Source organism: Pinus tabuliformis, chromosome 9 (genome assembly GCF_031772625.1).
Source record: "Pinus tabuliformis cultivar Carrire ecotype Pingquan chromosome 9, CPIR1, whole genome shotgun sequence".
Classification (NCBI taxonomy): Eukaryota; Viridiplantae; Streptophyta; class Pinopsida; order Pinales; family Pinaceae; genus Pinus; species Pinus tabuliformis.
The window spans coordinates 1,006,097,590-1,006,118,477 of NC_142307.1; the positions used below are offsets into that span (position 1 = coordinate 1,006,097,590).

At 38.1% G+C, this 20,888-nt stretch overlaps 1 protein-coding gene and 2 pseudogenes across 1 annotated transcript; 2 read left to right on the forward strand and 1 right to left on the reverse strand.

The window, feature by feature from the left end:
* Positions 1 to 400: 400 nt before the first annotated feature.
* Positions 401 to 766, reverse strand: LOC149152130 (TNF receptor-associated factor homolog 1a-like). Its single transcript, XM_089443384.1, has one exon. The coding sequence runs from the start codon at positions 764 to 766 to the stop codon at positions 401 to 403; it is 366 nt and encodes a 121-aa protein (XP_089299510.1).
* Positions 767 to 2,025: 1,259 nt separating this feature from the next.
* On the forward strand, positions 2,026 to 17,721 carry LOC149152131 (C2 and GRAM domain-containing protein At1g03370-like; annotated as a pseudogene).
* A 382-nt stretch (positions 17,722 to 18,103) lies between these two features.
* LOC149152132 (magnesium-chelatase subunit ChlH, chloroplastic-like) lies at positions 18,104 to 20,322 on the forward strand (annotated as a pseudogene).
* Positions 20,323 to 20,888: the final 566 nt, after the last annotated feature.

Below are 20,888 nucleotides of genomic sequence, written 5' to 3' on the forward strand. Positions count from 1 at the left end.
GGAAACTTTCATCAAGATTCTTCTTGATAACTGTAAATTTTCTTCTAACTATAACATCTATAGCTAGGGGTTGTCTAATGGAGCATGCAAAATTGTTTATAGGATTGAAAATATTTAAAAAAGCAGCCACCATCATCTTCAACATGGTAGTGAGAGACAAATAACTCTACACATTTTTCCTCATTGTCCAGATTCACTACAGGTGGTGAGTAAATCTCCATGGTCATTTGGAGCACTGACTTCTGCCAAAGTTTAAAACCTTAACCACATTCAACCAATGATAGAGAGCAAAGCCCCAGGTTTTATTCATAGAGGTTAAAATTGCCAAAATAAAGTTAACAGACATACATATAACATCAAAGTTAGCAATAAAATACTTCATGATTTTATTTTGAGATGACTATATGCAAAATGTCATATCATAACCATTTCTTACCTTTGTACGATTCTGAGGGCCCTTGTCCTCCTTAAAAGGTGGCAATGGTTCTGTAGCTGCTTTTTCCAACAAGGTGAGAACATCATCAGACAAAACAAAAGTATCTTTCTCCACCCAAACAACTTGGAATGATGTACTGTCCACCTCTACACTGTTTCTCTTTTCCTTCTTGTTTCTGCTTCGGTAATTGAGGGCTTTGCAACCACTGTAGAGAGAATCCATAACTAGTGTTGAAGTAACTTCCTTCTCATTGAAAAAGTGCTTCACAATTGCTTTTAGGATCACATCAGCTTTCTCTCTTGACAAGCGTTGCTGCACATTTTCCTCCATTGCTAACTAAAAAGCATGAAAACTGCCAAAATCTCCAGACATGCATCTCTTAAAAGGAAATAACATCTGCAACTAATCTGAATGATGGAACAAATAGACACACACGTGGTAAAAATAAAATCATATAGCGTAGTCATTTATTTATAGAAATATACAAGTTTGGATAGGTTTCCTTATTCACCTACTTGAATTCCAACAGTACATGAACCCCATAATACACCAATAGCAGTTAGTGCTAGGGATTAATAAAAACAATTCTCAAAAAAATTTAGTACCTAGACTATCTACCATTTTCCTCTATTAACTTCCCAATATTTTCACGTTTTTCTTCCACAAATCTTCTACAAATTCCTTCAACATTAGTTAAACAAACATGAACTAACTCCCTCCTGTACTGGCAATCAAGACATCGAAATGGGCGATGGGAGTTTTCCCTGCATCATGCAAGCATATAGCCTAGTCAACATTGAGAAGAAATAAAAAGCATAAAATCATATAAACATATCTGACATCAAGTAGAGTGAATAAATCTATGTTGATGTCAAGTAACTCCTTGAGTAACCATATCGTTATAGATAGGGAGACAAGATATCAAAACAGGACCACATGGCTATGCATATACAACATGCAGAGCATAACATCTTACTACACTGTCAATTTGATCATATACAAACAATATTAACCATATAACAGGGGATCACAGATCTTGACTCCAAGCTCTTCCTCTTTTCCTTACGAATGTGAACTTTTTTATACATTAATGAATATAATACCCCACTTTTAACATGACTCTCAAACAGTTTCTGGATATATGATGGTTAGAATGCTTGTGGTTGATAAGGTAATTGTGTGAGCAAGACCACTAATTATGAAGACCAAAACCATTTCATTCAGCCTTCATGAGAACAATTTTGCAGGTTGAGTTTTCCCCCCATGACATTTTCCATTTTTTCTGAATTAGATAGACCTCAGCCACATGATGGATGGATGAGGGTGATGCCAGTAGACCCTTGGGCCATAAATCCTTTAGGGTTTTCCCACCTTATGTGATGCACCAGGTAAGCTAAATTCTAAAGTGTTAGAATTTAGAAAGGGAAAATTTTCAAGGTGGAGACCAGTCCTCCGAACCCTTCTTTATGGTCTACATCAACCAGTGTTTCAACGTATGATTAGTAGGCCATCTATAGAAGACTGCAAGTTTCAGTGGCAGATCCATGAGGAGTTGCTTCTCTCAAGCATAGCCCCATAGAGTAACCAGGATGGAAGGTCTTAAATTTGCCTATGTCAGCCAGTGTTTCAACATATGATTAGTATATCATGTATTGAAGACAATAAGTTTTAGTGGCATATCTATGAGGAGTTTATTCTCTCAAGAACAACCCCGTAGAGTAACTAGGATTGAGGGACTTAAACCCTACCTGTAATTGGGTGTCATTTAAACCCTACCCTATAGGAATACATGTCTTGAGCTACGAAAGAAAGTAATCAAATTTAGTGGGCTTCCGATGCCAGTAGCAGACCCAAGGTTCACACCTTCCCGCAGGAGGATCAACCCCTTGAATAAAGCAAAATATTTCCAGCATTCATACACTGTCAAATGATTTCATGGTCCACTTTGAACTCCAGTATGGGCCTGTATTGGTTTTTTGGCCCACTTATGAGAGCTTTTGAATGATTAGTTAATTAGTCTATGATTTTTTGTGGCCTCTGTCTAGTAAGATATGCATACACCGGTTTAATAAGTCTTAACTAACTCAAATCTCTTAGTTGAGAGGAGAAAGCAAATTAACTCCATATAGAGGGAAAAGGAAAAAGCTGAAGAAGATTCAATGGGGAGGTTGATGGATGTCCCATTAGCTAAGTGTTGTTGTGGGAAAAGTACCCTACTTCAATAACAGGGGTTCTCCTTGATGTAAAGTGCCAAGTAGACTTCACAACATTTGGAACAGGGAAACCATCGGGATTGCAACCTAGAATCTATTAGAACTTAGTATTGAATATGAGATGGAATTTGAAATGCAGAATTAAAAATTATTTTAAACTTTATGCAGAATGTTGTTCTATTCTACCATATGTTCCACCAAGTTTTCGACATAGGGGAGTGCACGAGCGGGGATATACACAAGGGGGATGAGTAGGAGCACCCCAAATTTTAGGAAAATTCAGAGGAGTGATGGGACATCCTGTTATAGAGATTTTTGTGCCTTACAACTATAAGCATGAAATGTCCATAACTCAAGGGATCCAAAGTCCTTAAAAGTTTTGTTACAACTCCTAAAGGAACAAGGTCAACAAATTACAGCTTCTCCCAGAAGTTCTCCACCAGAAACTACTCAAAATTGGTCAAAACTAGATCAGCGCACCTTGTACACATGGGAATTGCATTTCAGTGCACCTTGTACACACGGGAATTGCGTTTCAGTGCACTTAAATACACTGTGAGGGTGCCTTGATCAGAAAAAGACAAGTGGCGGAGACAGTTTGCGAGGTGGATGATCATGGAATCTTCCAGAAACTTCTCATGGGACACCTACCTATCAAAATCGCCCAAGGATGAGTAAGAGATCAATGAAATCTCCAAGTGGAATCAAGAACTATCAGAGAGAAGACACTAATAAAAAACCCAGAGCTGACTCACACCTCTGGAAATATCTATATATAGATCTCTCATCCCAGAGATTTGGGGGTTGGGGAGGCTAGAATTTTGTTATTGCAAAGAATTGCTGTTGGTTTGAGGTTGGAATCATTGGGTGCTTAATGCTTTGAAGGGAGGTGAAGATAGGAATTCCATTTGCTGGGAAGGAGATGCTGGATTGGAGCCTTCTTGGTTGTATCTCTTCCTGAACCTTTTTATTCATCAATAAAGATATCTTGGTTTCTCCTATATACTGATGTATCTTTGATGTATGATTGCATTAGTATGTTTAGTTTATTTCTAATCCTGAACTAGTTATGAATATGAATCTATGTCTTTGTGTAGTGTTCTCTTCTTGTGATCTTGCAGAGACCTGTTGAAGCTGGGCGAGCGAGAAGGCAAGTAGCTGGGAACTCTCAAAGAGAAGAGAAACCAGATCGAGGGACAAACAGAAGACACCGGTTAGTCCATCCATCTCTCTTCATTCTTAATTCATAAAGGAAGAATACTAGAATAGCTGTCTCTGTTTGTTGCTAAGGCACTGTCACACCTTAGGTGGATAGGATCATCCTGCATAGGCATTTTTCCCCACAACAAATTGGCGACTCAACTGGGGAGATCTGCTTAGTCATTTTATTTGTGTCTCTATCATTGTTTGTTTCATAGACTCAACAACAACAATCGAACTGCATCTGCTATTCTCAGATGCAAAGTAGCAAGCTGCTGCTCTGATCCAATCACTGGATTTGTCTATGATCTGAACAATGGACTCACAAATGATTTGATGATCCTCTGTGATAGATCTTAGTCTTCCCTCAAAGCATCCCTTTGATTGTACCTTGCTTGTTGCTTTGATTTGGCCTGAAACTGTAGATTAAATAGCAAACTGTGACCCAGAACCCAGTGAGAAACTCTCGTTTCTCCTTCAGCGCAGACCCTGTGAAGAGGTTCTGCATTTCAACGCAGGTCCCGTGAAGGCTACCTGCGCTGAATGTCAAAACCTCTGTGTTGAGGGTGCGCTGATCCAGTTAGGCCTTGTGCAGCTGGGGTTCTCTGCTCTGTTTTGCCTTGTTTTGATCTCTGATTTTTGCAGCCTATAACCAGCATAGGTACCTGTCTGATAACTCCTTTTCTCTGCTTAAATTTTGCCTCCTTTTGTACAAAAATACTGTGAGTGTTTTTATGTGTTTGTGGCGTCATTTACAGTTTTCCTTTGCAAGAGTGAAATAGTCATCCTGTAGCCCTTGATTCAGATCTGTTGATTGTGATCTTAGGAGAGAGTTCATTGGCTGTTTACAGTTGATTATACATTTACTTTTGCTTTTGGTTTGAGTTTGTCTCTTTTGAGTGTCGAAACAAGTGTTCATTTCGAAAGTCATAAAGTGTTGTATTCTCTTCTACCCTTTCTGATTTCGAAAAAGTAAACTTGTTTGTATTTGTCATTTAAAAGAAAATTCAAAGTTGTACAAAAAGCTTTCTTTTTAGGCATCAATATTAAGAGAGCGGAAAACAAACACCTGCATTGTGCATTTGCATCTTGATAGTTTGCATGTTTGATTTAGGAAAAGTGCATTTAGAGTGTGCTGATTGCTCTCTAAGAAAAGATGGTGTCTTTCTTTTCCCTTTGTAGCTAGGATTTTCATTGTTGAAAAGATATAAAAGCTTGCTTATCATCTTTAGACTGCATTTAGGAATTGTATCATATATCTCGTGGTGATCCAAAAAGGAAAACTTCTAAGAAAGATCAACCTAAAATAAATTGAATGAACTTAACAATGCTTTGTAACTTAACGCACAACATAGAGGTCTAGTCTAGAGACGTGTTCCGGCGTCGTAAAGCCTGGTGACTGTCGATCTCGCTGATGGTGGGTGATTCCTCCTGAGGGATGATAGTGCCAGTACGGATTGTGCTCCCACGTACCATCGAGTATATATTGGGAGACCCCTATAGGCATAAAACCTTTATCCTTAGGAAGCCGTGTCAACCGCCCTACTGATCGCAATGCACTGAACACAGCATTCAGGAAGATTGACCGCCCGTACCTTAAAAAGTATTATGCGGTTTTACGAAAAGTTTGGCACACCCTCTACCTAGAACTCCAGAGCAGTTCCTTTTGGCCTTTTTCAGACTCTATAACGGAAAAAGTCCATCCAAGCATTTGTCACTTCGGGCTTGTTAAAACATCGAAGGAGACTAGAGTCATCTTTTGCTTTTTCTCGACTCTTTAAAATTGAAAAAGCAAGTTGTGTCCAAGCGTCGTTAAAATTTATTTTAAATGGAATAATCATCACCATTCCCTCGTTGATCTTTGAAGTTAGTCTCTTTTCATCGTAAGTTCTTGTAGAATCGCTAGAAAATCTTTTGGATAGACTAAATATGTCTGAACAACCCTCGACATCCAGGACTGTGTCATCCGACGCAGCAGCGGCAGAGCCTCCTGCTACTACTCCAACGATGTTCGTTGGTGTGCCATCTGTCCCGGAAAATTGTCAACAACAAGCTGGAGTCCAACCAGAGACTGTTTCGACGACATGGTTAGTTCCTATTTCTTCATCCGAATTATCATCTGGTATTTCTTATGTTGAAACTCAACAAATTGATCCAATGTGTCTTCAAAGGCCAATCTACTCTTTAAGTACTGGATTGCTGCCATATGGAGGGCAGTATGCCTTTTCATTGTTCCCTCCCGGAGAACAACCATATGGGAGTTTACAAAAAAGTTCAGATCAAACTGGAATTACATCCAGCGGTTGGGTACCAATACTGCCTCAGCAACCAAGGGTTGTATATTCAATGCAACCAGTCCACCCTGTGTCGAATATTCCCACTATACCTGCTATGGTAACTGTGTCGCAAGTACAAGCGCTACCTATTGTATGTCGACCCCAATAGCCTCAGGTTGTGATACAACAGCCTCTTGTCCCAACGAATCAATCACAACCTTAGGTTAGTGCCTCCTTATCTGGAGTGACTCAGGATCAAACAAGTACTGTGACTCCTCATCTTGGTCAATCATCCAGTATTGGTCAACAACAAATGGTTCAACAACCAGAGCTGGTTCAAACTCAACAACCCCCATTCCAACAATCATATCAAGGACCTGAGCAACAAGTCTTTGTAAGTAATGGGCAATTGCATTTCCAGAGCGGTTATCAACAACCATATTATAATCAACCTTATCAAAGTTGCTAGCATCAAATACATTATGCTGGTATGCAAAGACCCACTGCTCAGGCGATTCCAGCTTATCCTGGGTATGCTTCGCCTAACCTGAATCAACAGTTGCCCTTTGTAGCAACTCTAGAATTACCAGATCTAAATCGGCTAATGAATGATCCAATTACTTATGCCCCTTGGTGGCCAGCGATTCCGCATAAACTTCCGTCAGATATTCCTAAATTTAATGGAAATCCAGGTGAAGATCCGTCGAATCATGTGATGACATTTCATCTGTGGTGTTCATCAAACACCCTAAACGATGATTCGATTAGGCTTCGCCTTTTTCAGAGGACGTTAACTGGTCCAGCGGCAAAATGGTATATTGAATTGCCTAGAGCTTCGTTCGACAACTTCAGTACCTTAGCCATGAATTTCTTAACCCATTTTCAATTACCGATAAGGTATGAAACGGGAACAGAACTCCTAACCAACTTCAAACAGACAACGGCCACTCACATATCTGATCATATACATGAGTGGCAACGTCGTCGTAGGATGGTAAAAACGTACGTTCCCGATCAGCTATTAGTTGAATGGTTTATCAAATCCTTACTTCCTACAATCACGGAAGATGTGGCAAAGGGGGGAGTCGTAACGGAAGAGCAAGTCATCGCTCGTGCGCAATATCTAGACTTGGTCTATACTCAGTCTCGCACGCTCTACGACAAAATACCTGACGCCCCTAGACCGGAATTCTCAATTCCTCCTCCTCCTAAATCAAACAATGACTCTCATGCCATCGATGGCATGATTGGCGCGACAGACACGAAATCGACAAAGGCTACATCTAAAACGGCCCGTAAGATTTCCAGTCAAAATGCAAATGAGGAACTTCTTACCTCGGAAGTAAATGTCGTGTCGACCGACAAGGGCAAACAACTGAAGCAACCAGGGGGCAAGAAGAAAAAGAAAGGGAGAAAAAGGAAACCCCCTGTGGGGTGTCATATATGCGATGAGGATCATTGGACGAGAAATTTTCCACATATAGATGAAGTTAAGAAACTCTTTAAGAGTTCAAAAACCTCAGCAGTATTGACTGATCCGTTTCCAAGCCTGGGAACCAAACTGGTTGCTAATCAAAATGCTTCCCGATCCCAAGTGCTTATGTTGTCTATCTCAAAGCAGCAAAATGATGCTTTGACAAGGAATAAAGATTACAGGAATCCACAGGTGTCGAATAACAAGGCTAATGAACAACCTAGTAGTTCGACAACAACTTTGACCAAAGTTGTGCCACCCATCATTCCTGAACAAATGATAAAGTCGCCAAAGGGAGTAGTACACAAGTCGACATTTAATCCTCGTGCAAAAATAGCACAGAATTATAATATAATAGAGGACCTAGCCCAATCACCGTCCACAATGTCGACGCTTGAGGTACCGCAAAATTGCCTCTCCCAAGAGCAAGCTTTATTATCAGCAATAGGTGGGATCGACCCATTGGATTCCAATCTTGTGGCCTTTAATCATAAAGGATATGACCCTCAGTTACCAACTCAACTAGCTTTCCTTATTCAAGTGAAAGCCCTCAACAAAACTGTTCATCGAGCAATTATTGATGAGGGGGCATCTACATGCATTATGTCGATGAGTTGCTGGAAAAATTTAGGATCTCCAACCTTGTCGCAATCTTCGACGATATTAAAAGCATTTGATGGACAGACATATACCCCATATGGTATTCTAAATAACTTGAAAGTTGAACTAGGAGGGAAAACAGTAGAAATTGATGTTGAAGTAATCGACGGAAACCTTGATTACAACATCCTATTGGGAAGACCTTGGATATATGCCATGGCTGCAGTTGTGTCGACCTACTTCAGGAAGATTGCATTTCCCTTCCAAGGAGGAATTACAATCGTCGACCAACAAACATTTCTCCCCAACAGTTCACAAGTTATGGGAAGCATTCCAATGATCCATGGAAGCAATCATTCGCTCCAAAATATCGGAGTAGGTCTCCTAAAAGACTCGGCCTTAATGGGTACTTTTTCCCTACCGCCTCTGAGTAATCTGGCGGAAGTAGCCACAGTGGAATATGAAACCTTCTATATCTAATGGATTTCGACTCCAAGGATGGTTCTTATCTTATGTCAACCTCGTTAAAAAATGAAACAAGGAGTCATGAGGATAGTTCTTTTACTGTGTCAACCTCATTAAAAAATGAAACAATCCCCTTTCCAAATCTCAAAGGTAAACCTTCATTCCAACCACCGAGTTGAATGCAATGAAGCTTGGGGGGCATGCACCTCGAGTTGCGTTGTCATGTTGGGGGCATGCAAACTTATCATGAGCAGTGTTACCACAGGGTTCAAGCTCGTTAAAAAATAAACCCGCATTGAGCAGTTTTAGCACACAGTTCATGCTCGTTAAAAAATAAACGCAAGAATCGAGCAATTTTAGCACACAGTTCATGCTCGTTAAAAAATAAACGCAAGATCCGAGCAGTTTTAGCACATATTTCATGCTTGTTAAAAAATAAACATAAGACTGAGCAGTGTTTTTCCGCGTTTAAGCTCGTTAAAAAATGAACTATCTTCCGTTAAATAACCACCGTGAATGTAACATTATCAGCCATTAAAGCCTTGGTCGTGTTTGCACCGTCACCTCCACTTTTCATTTGGCCGATCGTTCACCTCCATATGATTGTTTACCCATTTTGACGAACAGCTGCGAAGAGTGATTTCACTAGCCATCCTTGTGACACTGCCGTGATTGGAAAATTCCAACCCGTACCTGGAATCAGCTGCTAACCCGTTTTATCACTCGTTCCTCAAAAGACGAGTCTTCTTTAAGCTCTTTTCATCTAACTTGTAAAATATGAAAAGATTGCCGAGTTTCGGCCTTCCAGCTCGTTAAAGTGACCGGAAGTGCTATCCCTCCTCTAGATTTTAATCTTTTTGGACCTGAGGGATTATAGCACAAAAAGATCGAGCGCTTGTTTTGTTCGGCTCGTTAAAACTATCAAAAACTCATCCCTTCTGTATTGTTTTATACTTTTTCAGACTTAAGGGATTAGATGACGAAAAATGACTTTTGGAGTTGACTTTACGTACCTTTTCAGGCTCTCTAAAAATGAAAAGGACCGAGTTATCTTTGTCGTTAGACTCGTTAAAAACATTAAATAGCGACAAACTTGTCTTTAGACGAGAATGAGTTTCACTATCGCTAGGCTCGTTAAAACATAGCGATGGGCTTGCCCGAAGGGCAAGTTATAGAACAAGCATATGTTATCCTCCTCAAGCTTGACAAAAATAAAGAGGTACTGGTCAGCAATGACTGGGGAAAAATTGGGAGAAACTGAAGAAAACTTTGATGGTAGCAAGTCGCTCTTGAACATGACACTTTTCCTCCGTACCACAATCGGGTTGGGTTGTTTCATTCACCGGTCACATCGCCATGGTCTCACCATACCATCCATATTTGGGGTAATGCTACCGATCCATCGCATAAGTGTCGCCATATGTTCAAGAGAAGTTGTTTAGAGAAGTCACCTGTGTCCCATCCACTACCATACATTATACTCTTTCATGACCGCCACCCTGAATCATATGTCATCAGATCGTTTTCACCTCCATCAAAATCATTAGCTCTGTTCCGTGTCATTGATGTGGGATTCATTAAGGCCCTCCTTTGACGGATCACTTCTTGTCGACATCAGCTCATTATCCAAGAAGTTGATCTAGGAACACCCCCTTCAGTACTTTGAAGCTTGCATGCCTCAATGGCAAGTTTCTCACTTTCGGCGACGGGTACATATCAATGACCTTCGACCGAAAGATTTTGCGTGGTGTTCGATGCCAAGTCCTCTATTCACACCACGTGAATTGTACTGCAGTACCTTGAGGGTCATCTTCATTATCGGTGATTCCTCTCGTGCTTGTTAATAGTTTACATCATTGACTGGTAATCAAGCGATGTATTTCCATGTTCGACTTCAGAACAATTCTCACATGGATCGACTTGTACTTAGAGTGAAGATCAGACGAGATTGAAGATCCCGATCTAGTTTCATCCATCCAGGCTGCGATATATATTTAGAAAATAAAGACATAGAAATGTACAGCTTTATAGCGCAGATAATCATCCTACCAAAAGGATGATGGCTCTATCATAATCATCAGTCTATCATCAGACGATTGTCAGTTATATGTACATGAAAATGAATTTATAAAGCTGAGCATGGGAATGCCCGCCTCAGCTAGATCGTGAAAAAAGTATGAAAATAATGTATTGTATTGTATTGTATCTTATTACAGGTCTCCTCCCAACATTGGAAGAACTTCAGATCCTCCTAATAAAGAATTTCACCCTATAAACGACCTCATACTTTAGGGGGCAATTGTTATAGACATTTTTGTGCCTTACAGCTATAAGCATGGAATGTCCATAATTCAAGGGATCCAAAGTCCTTAAAAGTGTTGTTAGAACTCCTAAAAAAACAAGGTCAACAAATTACAACTTGTCCCAGAAGTTCTCCACCAGAAACTACTCAAAATTGGTCAAAACTGGATCAGCGCACCTTGTACACATGGGAATTGCATTTCAGTGCACCTTGTACACACGGGAATTGCATTTCAGTGCACCTAAATACACTGCGAGTGTGCGGTGATCAGAAAAAGACAAGTGGCGGAGACAGTTTGCGAGGTGGATGATCATGGAATCTTCCAGAAACTTCTCATGGGACACTTGCCTATCAAAATCGCCCAAGGATGAGTAAGAGATCAATGAAATCTCCAAGTGGCATCAAGAACTATCAGAGAGAAGACACTAATCAAAAACCTAGAGCTGACTCACACCTATGAAAATATCTATACATAGATCTCTCATCCCAGAGATCTGGGGGTTGGGGAGGCTGGAATTTTGTTATTGCAAAGAATTGCTGTTGGTTTGAGGTTGGAATCATTGGGTGCTTAATGCTTTGAAGGGAGGTGAAGATAGGAATTCCATTTGCTGGGAAGGAGATGCTGGATTGGAGCCTTCTTGGTTGTATCTCTTCCTGAACCTTGTTATTCATCAATAAAGCTATCTTGGTTTCTCCTATATACTGATGTATCTTTGATGTATGATTGCATTAGTATGTTTAGTTTATTTCTAATCCTGAACTAGTTATGAATATGAATCTATGTCTTTGTGTAGTGTTCTCTTCTTGTGATCTTGCAGAGACCTATTGAAGCTGGGCGAGCGAGAAGGCAAGTAGTTGGGAACTCTCAAAGAGAAGAGAAACCGGATCGAGGGACAAACGGAAGACACTGGTTAGTCCATCCATCTCTCTTCATTCTTAATTCATAAAGGAAGAATACTAGAATAGTTGTCTCTGTTTGTTGCTAAGGCACTGTCACACCTTAGGTGGATAGGATCATCCTGCATAGGCATTTTTCCCCACAACACATCCATGACCCTTATATAGGAGGTCCCATCTCTAAAATTATAAAACATAAAAATAATAGTGATAAAATTCCAATAATAGAAATTAATCCCATGGAAATTCATCATTCTACAATCCAATGGAAATGTTATAATCCTGCCAATCCTGAAAAATTTTAAGTCTACTAAAAAATATGAATGGAAATCCATTGGCACTCCCTATGATTGGTCATCTATTTTGTTCCATTACAAATATCATTCCTAGTTGTAAAGAAATTAGTGATTCCGGTAGAATATATCCTAGAAATGATGAAAATTTTTAAACAATTTCTTTCCTTGTTCGAGACAGTTCATATGAGTCTCATGACCAAATAGGTGCTTCTTTGAATAGAATTTACTCTTCTTTGAAAAGGTACAATTCCCCAAGTAAATTTCTTTCATGATAATTACAAATGGAACCTGGATATGCTTCTTAAGCAATTATTTCCTTATCTGTGAATTTTTGACTTTGATTCGGCATTTTCATTTATTTTTATTAAATTGAGGGGGTTAAATGAAGTAAATTTTGGATATCTTGGAAACACGTAGGAGCTTACTTTGTGTTACTGAGAGATATATGCTCTTGACTCAGAAAATAGTGAATGTTGGATTTAAATGCCTTCTCTAGATCTTGCTGACTGTCTTTAGTTCATAGGGAACTGGGAAAGGACTTTGTTGTGGTTGGTACTAATGCAAAGTCACTTTATGGTGCATGCGAGTCTTTGTACAAGCCAGACATGGTTTGTATTTTTCAAGAATACTTATTCTTGTGATCTGTCAAATTGATTTTTGGTTTGGATTCTGAGGCTACAAATTGGTATAATTTTTGTTGTCATTGCAAAACAACATAATTGAAAATAAAATAATTGGAAGTTACAATGGTCTAACAACATTTTAAGCAGTGAAAGGTAAACACAAACCAAGGCATACCTTGAAAAACATGAGCCTGTTGGGCCTTGTCACATTCTAGAAGAAGATGTAAAGTATCTGTATCATTACTCTTCCACCCTTCTGATGTTGCACAAAGCTCTATATCTATCCCCAAACTGTTTGGATTGACACTGAATGATACATGCTCAATTTTGGAATTAATTTCACTTTCTTTTTTGGAGTCACACAACTCACTTTTTTTTTTTCTTGTATACTCATTTGACATTTCAAGAATATCTGAAGCTTGTACAAAATCCCCCATTCCAATTGTAACAAAATATTCATCATCGAGTCTGCACTCTTTTTCTTGTTGAGGTGGTCCTGACAATGCTTCTATTACTGCATTAACCATGTCCTTCTTAGAAAAAGCACACCCATAATTATTATATAATTAAGGGTCTTCAAGGAAACTATACCTCTGATCCTGAATTTCCAACCTTGGCATGTGTTTTAACATCCAGTTTGATTCTTGAGTTACCCTTTCCAATCCAACTTCAACAATCAGTTCCTCATCCCTTTGACCACCCAATGAGATATCTTGCAGAGGTAAACCAACATCTTTCCCTGAATATGTCTCTAAATCTCCACCTTGATGTCCAATTGTTCTACCTTTAGTTTCAATAAAATAATTATCTAATGTCTTGGATTTTAGACTACATCTCTCCCCAAGAACATCAGAAAATGAATGAACATTATCATCAACAGTATCTTCACTAAGAACTTGAGCTTGATGCATGTTGCTATATTCTCTAGGAGTCAAGGCAGAAAACATTTCTGAGTTCACTTTACTGGTTGACGTCTCTGTATCCACTCTTTTAATGTTTGTTTGGCTAAAAAACTACCTTTTGAATTAGAAGAGTTTACATTATTAGTAACTGAGCTTAGATTATTTTCATCATGTCTTCTATCATTCTTCAAATTTCTACTCAGTTAGGGATTGCAGAATTTCTAGGTTTTCCTGTCCATGCATTCTATACCCCTTTAAGGAAAAAACTAAGATAATTTTCACTTGCAACAATTTGACTGAGGCTATCATTCACCCATGATTTGATTTGACTCCTGAACTTGAAAGGGTTTTTTTGAATCCATTCTTCTCTGCCCCCCAATTTTTCTCTTTTAGTTGCAGTTTGGAATAGAGTTGATTGTAAGGGGGTAGACTCAAGAATGCATTCAATTACCTAGTCAGATACTTCTTTACCAGAACTCAAAAACTAACACTCAGTGATGTTTGTGATTCAGGGGAGATTATTCACATCATATTTCTATATGGTAGAGATAATTACAACAAATTTCTTCCGTAAGAGTTTGGGTTTACCATACATGTTAATGCAGAAAGCCTTAGTGCAAGGGAATCAATGGAACCAATGGAAACACCAGCAAGAATTTCCAACACTTCACTATCCTCCTTTGGATATGGAGCATCAGAAGAAGCATCATCTATACAAGAAGATAAAATGAATACCCCATCCCTTGCAGGAAGATTCTTTGCAATGTTCACAAACAAAAATATAGAAACTACCAACAACATTACAGAAACTACCGAAACTACCAACCAGATTGAAAGGGTTGAGTCAGAATCGTTAGAAAATTACCATGATTGTGAAGATAATTCAAAGGAAGAATAATCATATGGGTTTTTTGAAGAAGGCTTTGATAGCACAGATTCAGGCAAAAAGGAAATTCCTAGCCCTCTACCAGGAGGAATTCTTTTAGACCAAACCTATGCTACTAGTCCTAGAAATCTAAATGCCATTCTCTTTGGGCCCAACAATGATTTCAAGCATGAGTTAGCACAACTAGAGGGGAAAACTAACCTTGTTGAAGGACCTTGGAGAAAAGCAATGGGGGAACCCATGAAAAGAGTGGTCACATACACCAAAGAAACAACTAAACTAGTGAAGGTCGTCAAAGTTATAGTAGAACAAATTTATTTCATAACAAATAGGAAGGTTTTTGTAGTATTAGCAAGTATAAGTACACCATATTTTCGATATGGAAGTTCATTTAGGTGTGAATTTCTTTTCTGCATCACACCAGGGCTAGAAGTACCAACCGAAGAGGAATCCTCCCATCTTTATGTTTCTTGGAGAATGAAATTTTATTCAAATTACAATGATGAAAAGAATGATTGAAGGTGGGGTGAGAGAAGGACTGAAGGACAATTACCAATAGTTTTCCAAGTTGCTTTCTCAGTATGCTACACCACTAGATGTTTCATCCTTGGCCTCTGAGCAAGAACAACAAAGGTTAAATTTGTAGATGGATCCCCAATCAGAATGGAAGCTTATTGTTAGTTACATTGGGGTTTTTACCTTGGTATCTACATTATTTTCTTTGGCATATCTCCTTTTTCACATCTTCTTAGCCAATCCCAGTGTGATGCAGGGCTTGGAATTTGGTGGGCTAGATTTACCTGATTCTTTGGGAGAAGTTATTACATATGGGTTACTTGTTCTCCAAGTGGAGCATATTTTCAAGATGATTTCACATTTCATGCATGCATAGTTCCAAAAGGGTAAGACAATTTATGTCATTCATGATCTTAGCTGTTTCAGTTCCTAGAGATCTTACTTAGATAAAAGTGAGATTGGAAATTATTAAAAGACATTTTGGTTTCTCAAACTTATTCGTGGCTTGATTAGAACTGGTGATCATGGAATTAAAGCACAAAGAGATGGATGGCTACTAACAGTCACCCTAATTGAAGGAAGGAATTTCTCTGTTGTAGATGCTACTAGTTATTCATATCCATATGTGGTATTTACTTGTAATGGGAAACCCCGAACAAGTTCAATCAAACTGTAGACACTAGATCCTCAATGGCATGGTAAAATGTCATAAAACTATCCAGATATTTTGTGCTTGAGATTCTATGCTTCTCCATGCTTCTGTTCATGATTTCCATTCTAACTTTCATTCTCCAAATAATTCTATAGAAATATTCGAATATGATGTGACAAAAGACCCTCCTTCTATGATGGATGTAGCCTTTTGTTGAGGCTACATATCTAGGGTATGCTCAGATCAATTTTTTGAAATTTACTTCACATGTACTAGTCGATTTGTGGATCCTACTTTAGGTCAGACTGGCACAAGCTTGCCAATTGAAGTCGCACCTTGGGATATTTCTGACAAATACAAAGGGTCCTGATGTGGTTACTTAGTACATAACAAAGATGGAAAAGGAAGTTGGAAAAAGGTATTCATATTTCGATATTAAATCTCAAGTAGATACTTGTATTTTCCTTGGCATACATATAGTTCAATGGATTTCTCTATTTTTCTAGACATCATGAGAATGAGAAAGAATTCTATGCAGATTGCCCGATGCTCACCTCAGACAAATTCAACATTCCAGAAGCTATTTTCACTTCCAAGTGAGGAGTTTCTGATTAATGATTTTTCTTTCTACTTGAAACGTAAAATGCCTCTTCAAGTATCTATGCCTCACTTAGATACATTTGCATGAGTTGTTGCAAATAATAGACTAGAACATGGGTCTCAAGTGAATTTATGTTTTGTAGGGTCGCTTATTCTTATCTCTTTGGACATAAAAAAAAAATTTTCATTCCTGTGGGAAAATATAGAGGAAATAGTGGAGTTTCCTTCATCCTTAACATCAATGGGTAGTTTGCCTCTTGTCATCTTCTTTCATAGAGGCATAGGCCTTGATGCTAGCCATGGTGCAAAGTACACATATGACAAAGGAAGACTCAAGTTCCATTTTCAGTCCTTTGTTTCCTACAATGTTTCATGCACGTACACATTGAGTTATTTTCTCATCGTAGCAACCATACATTGTCCTCTGTCACTTGTAAAAATGGAAAAAGTAATATTGGATCAACAAAATAGGATTGATTTGCATGAATTCCAATAAAGCAAATTGAAAATCAAGAGTGGATGTGCATGAATTTGAGACAAGCTAGTTTGGTATTTTGAACAAAGCTTGAAATATCTTTCTTGTCTAATTCCTGAGAAACTACAATTTATATGTCAAACAGGACAATCATGGCACTATGGAGGAATAGGGCACTGAGTCTTGAGAAGAAGATGCAAATAGTAGAGGATGAAGAACTGACAGATTCAGGGGATCTCCAAAATGAAGATTCTGGATATTTTTTGGGTGTCGAGGAAGTGAGCATGACCAAGGTCCATTCACAAACATTACCATTTAGTGTAAGTATCTCAATTCATGAGGCATTACCCTATTCTGCATTCCTATGAAGTTATCATTATGATATTTAGGCTGTTTTGGATAAAGTTAAAAATATTTGTTGATGGTTTGTTTTGGTAATATCATGCTACATCATTGATATAATAAACAATGAAATTCAACAGCCTACAGAAAGAGGCTCTTACTAATTCAATATTACTTGTTGCTTAGAAAGACATCCCTACTAATATTGTTTTTACAATTCCTAATGACAGGTTGAGTCACTCATGGAGTTATATGACAGGGGGTCGCTTAGACAAAGAGATAATGGAGAAATTTGGTTGTCTGAACTACAGAACCACAACATGGGAAATTTACAAAAAAAAATTATACCAAAGGCAGATCTGGTACAAGTTCAATAGAAATTTTTCGGGTTTGGTGTAGAGATCAAAATTATCGAGAAAATCTCAATGCTTGATAATGAAAATGGCTGGATTATTGACGAAATTCTTACCCTTCATGGTGTGCCTTTTGGAGACCATTTTCAGGTGCTTCCTCATCTCTTTGATTGCACCCATTCAAAGATCCTTCAAGAAAATAATCATTACTAGGTAAATAATTGGATTTGAAAGCCTCTACCTACAAGTCTTGCCAATTATCATTTTCTTTTCTACTAGAGCACTTGAATGAATCAAGGGACCTGGAAGATAGTTCATCCTCACAATTGGGAAAAACTTTGCCGGAGATATCACGTTCATTCTTTGTGCCCATACTATGAGAGGACGTAGCCTCTTCATCACTAGTAAGATGGCTACCTTGAGAGTCATTGTTGAATTTTATTGTACCTTCCATTTGGTGAAGATCTCTAGAGGTATCTTTCTTTGCAAAGGTGTCACTAGTTCAAGTGTGATCACAGTCAGTCAAGGCCATTTTCTATATTTGAGGATCCAAAATAGTAATCCTTCCCTCTAAGGCATCAGATACCTGGTAACCATGCTCAGTATGTATCAGTTGGCCCAATCCAAAATTCCTTTCTTTCAAATATTTAAAATAAACAAGAAGTCACCGAGCTTTGAGTAAAGCATGCTTAAGCTTGTTATGACCCTACACAAAGTCCTCAAGTATTTTCCAGGAAACAAGGCTTAATATGCTAGAGCCTATATCATGAGTTTGTGGCTTTGGTTTGGTGGATCCCTAGAGAACATTGAAAACTTCTTTAATATGATTGTTGGGTTGTATGCACCTACTCTCAATAAAAGATAATCGGAGTTTGTTGATATAGCCATCTATTTGGACACAGGAATATGGCACCCTTTGGCTCATTGCATGTATGATGATGTTAAAGAGTATTTGAATTGTTATGACACTAGAAAGGATGCAAATGAGAAACTCAAAAACCTAAATGCACCAGTCCTTGGTATCTCCTTTCAATGAATCCACATTATTATTGGTGACGATAGTCACTATGTGGCTGTTGTGATGGAATTGGAAGCTAGAGGTGCAAAGGTTGTGCCAATGTTTTTAGGTGGATTAGAGTTTTCCACCATGTAGATCGTTTCTTGTATGATCTAATAACAAAGAAATCTCTTGTATATGTTTTGGTGTCCTTGACTGTGTTTAGACTTGTGGGTGGATCTGCTAGACATGATCATCCTCATGCTATACAAGTTTCGTCCAAGCCTACATTGTGGCATTTCCACTAGTGTTCCAGACTACAAAGGAATGGCTCATCGACACTTTGGGATTGCATCCAATTCAAGTTTCATCGTAAGTTTATCTTCCTGAGCTTGATGGTGGTTTGGAGCCGATTGTTTTCTCAAGCTGTGATGCAAGAATGGGTAGGTTTCATTGTTTTTCTGAACATTGTTTCAGCAAGTTCATCAATTAGATAATTTGTTAACAATATAATCTGTCTAAAATTGTTAACCTTGTTGTGAAACTCAAATTATCATTACATTGATGTCAGAATACCAAAATAGGGGTCATGGTACCATACACATATGTAGGATCAAAGTTTCTCTTGAGCCATTGCAGGGTTCTTTTGAAGTGGCCGTAAAAATTTGTTTCTAACTTCTTTATATTGATCTATAGGCAAGTCCCATGCACTTCATAAGTGTTTTGAACAACTTTGTACAAGGGATATCAAGTGGGCTCATCTAAAGAAAATAAAAAAGGTGATCATGTCAAAATGTCATTTCAATTTGTTTTGCATGTTACAACCTAATTGAGATAATTGAAGTTAGGTATAACGACAGTATTCACTGATGCAATATATTATTACTTGCATGTTTGTAGGAGGACAAGAAAATAACTGTATATGTATTTAGCTTCCCACCTAACAAAGCCAATGTTGGCACTACAACCTACCTCAATGTATTCTCTTCAATTTTCAGTGTATTACATGAACTAAAGACATATGGATATAATGTAGAAGGTTTTCCAGATACTTTTGAAGCATTGATTGAAGACACAATTCATGGAAAAGAAGTTAAGTTCAACAACCCAAATCTTAATATTTCTTAAAAAATGAATGTGAGAGAGTACCAACAACTCACACCTTATGCTAAGGCTTTGGAAGAAAACTAGGGCAAACCTCCAGGGAACCTTAATTATGATGGGGAGAACTTGATTTTATATGGAAAACTATTTGGCAATGTTTTCATTGGAGTGGAGCCAACTTTCAGATATGAAGGCGATCAATGAGGCTTATTTTTGCAAAATCAGCAAGTAGGGAAAAATTTAAGGACGAAAAATAATCTTGAAGTTTAAAACCATTGGCGAATCTCACTAGTCCCTAATATGCAAACTATAAAATGTTTATTGATGTATTTGTAAAATTATTCAAAATTTGTAATGATTTTATATATACTCTCTACACAATGTTGGCGATTTTGAAGCTAAAATAATTTTGTATTCTAAAATCTGGGCGAATCATTTTTATAAAAAATTGAAATTTGCGAAACTTTTATTTGGGAAAATCATGGAAAATTAGCCCACCTACAAATATTAGCCCCTAAAATTTTCCATGGCAAGTCCACCATGGATTTGCTGCATATTACTCCTTTTTGGATAAAATATTTAAGGCTAATGATCTCTTGCATTTTGAAACTCATGGATCCCTAGAATTTATGTCTGGAAAGCAAGTGGGTATGAGTGATGTATGTTACCCAGACAAGTTTTTTACTTATATGGATATGAAGAGGGTTCTTTGAAATTTTTGCTTGTGCACTATATTTATAAGATAAAAGGACTTTGGTAGCGAGGTATTTTCACTTGCAACTATAGTTATGCATGATCTTATTAACAAAGATCCAACTTGCTATTTTGTTCTAGATGATGTTGGTTTGCTTAATGATTTTTTGGATGTCATCATGGTTGGTGTCCTCCCTTCTGCAGATGCAATAGCTTGTATACCACAATGTTTGGATGTTTTGTGCCTTAATAAACTTGGTCTTCAAGCTATTAATGATCATGGTTCTCTAAGATGTTTTGTGAAATTTTTTACATCAAAAACCTACTTACTGGCTTTGGCAAGTGACACTCCTGGGTCCTTATCATTTGCCTTGGATGAGCTTATGCAACATTCTGCTTCTTTGAGGGGTCTTGGGGTGGATGTATTGATTGAAATCTTAAATACTATTGCAAAAATTGGATCTGGTGATGAAGTGTCTTCCCTGCTGCAAGAATATGCCAGCTCTTTTGTGCATATTCCCATGGAAACTGATTTAGAATAGAAAATAGTTAGTTGAGTGGATGGAGATGAATCATCGAGGGAAAC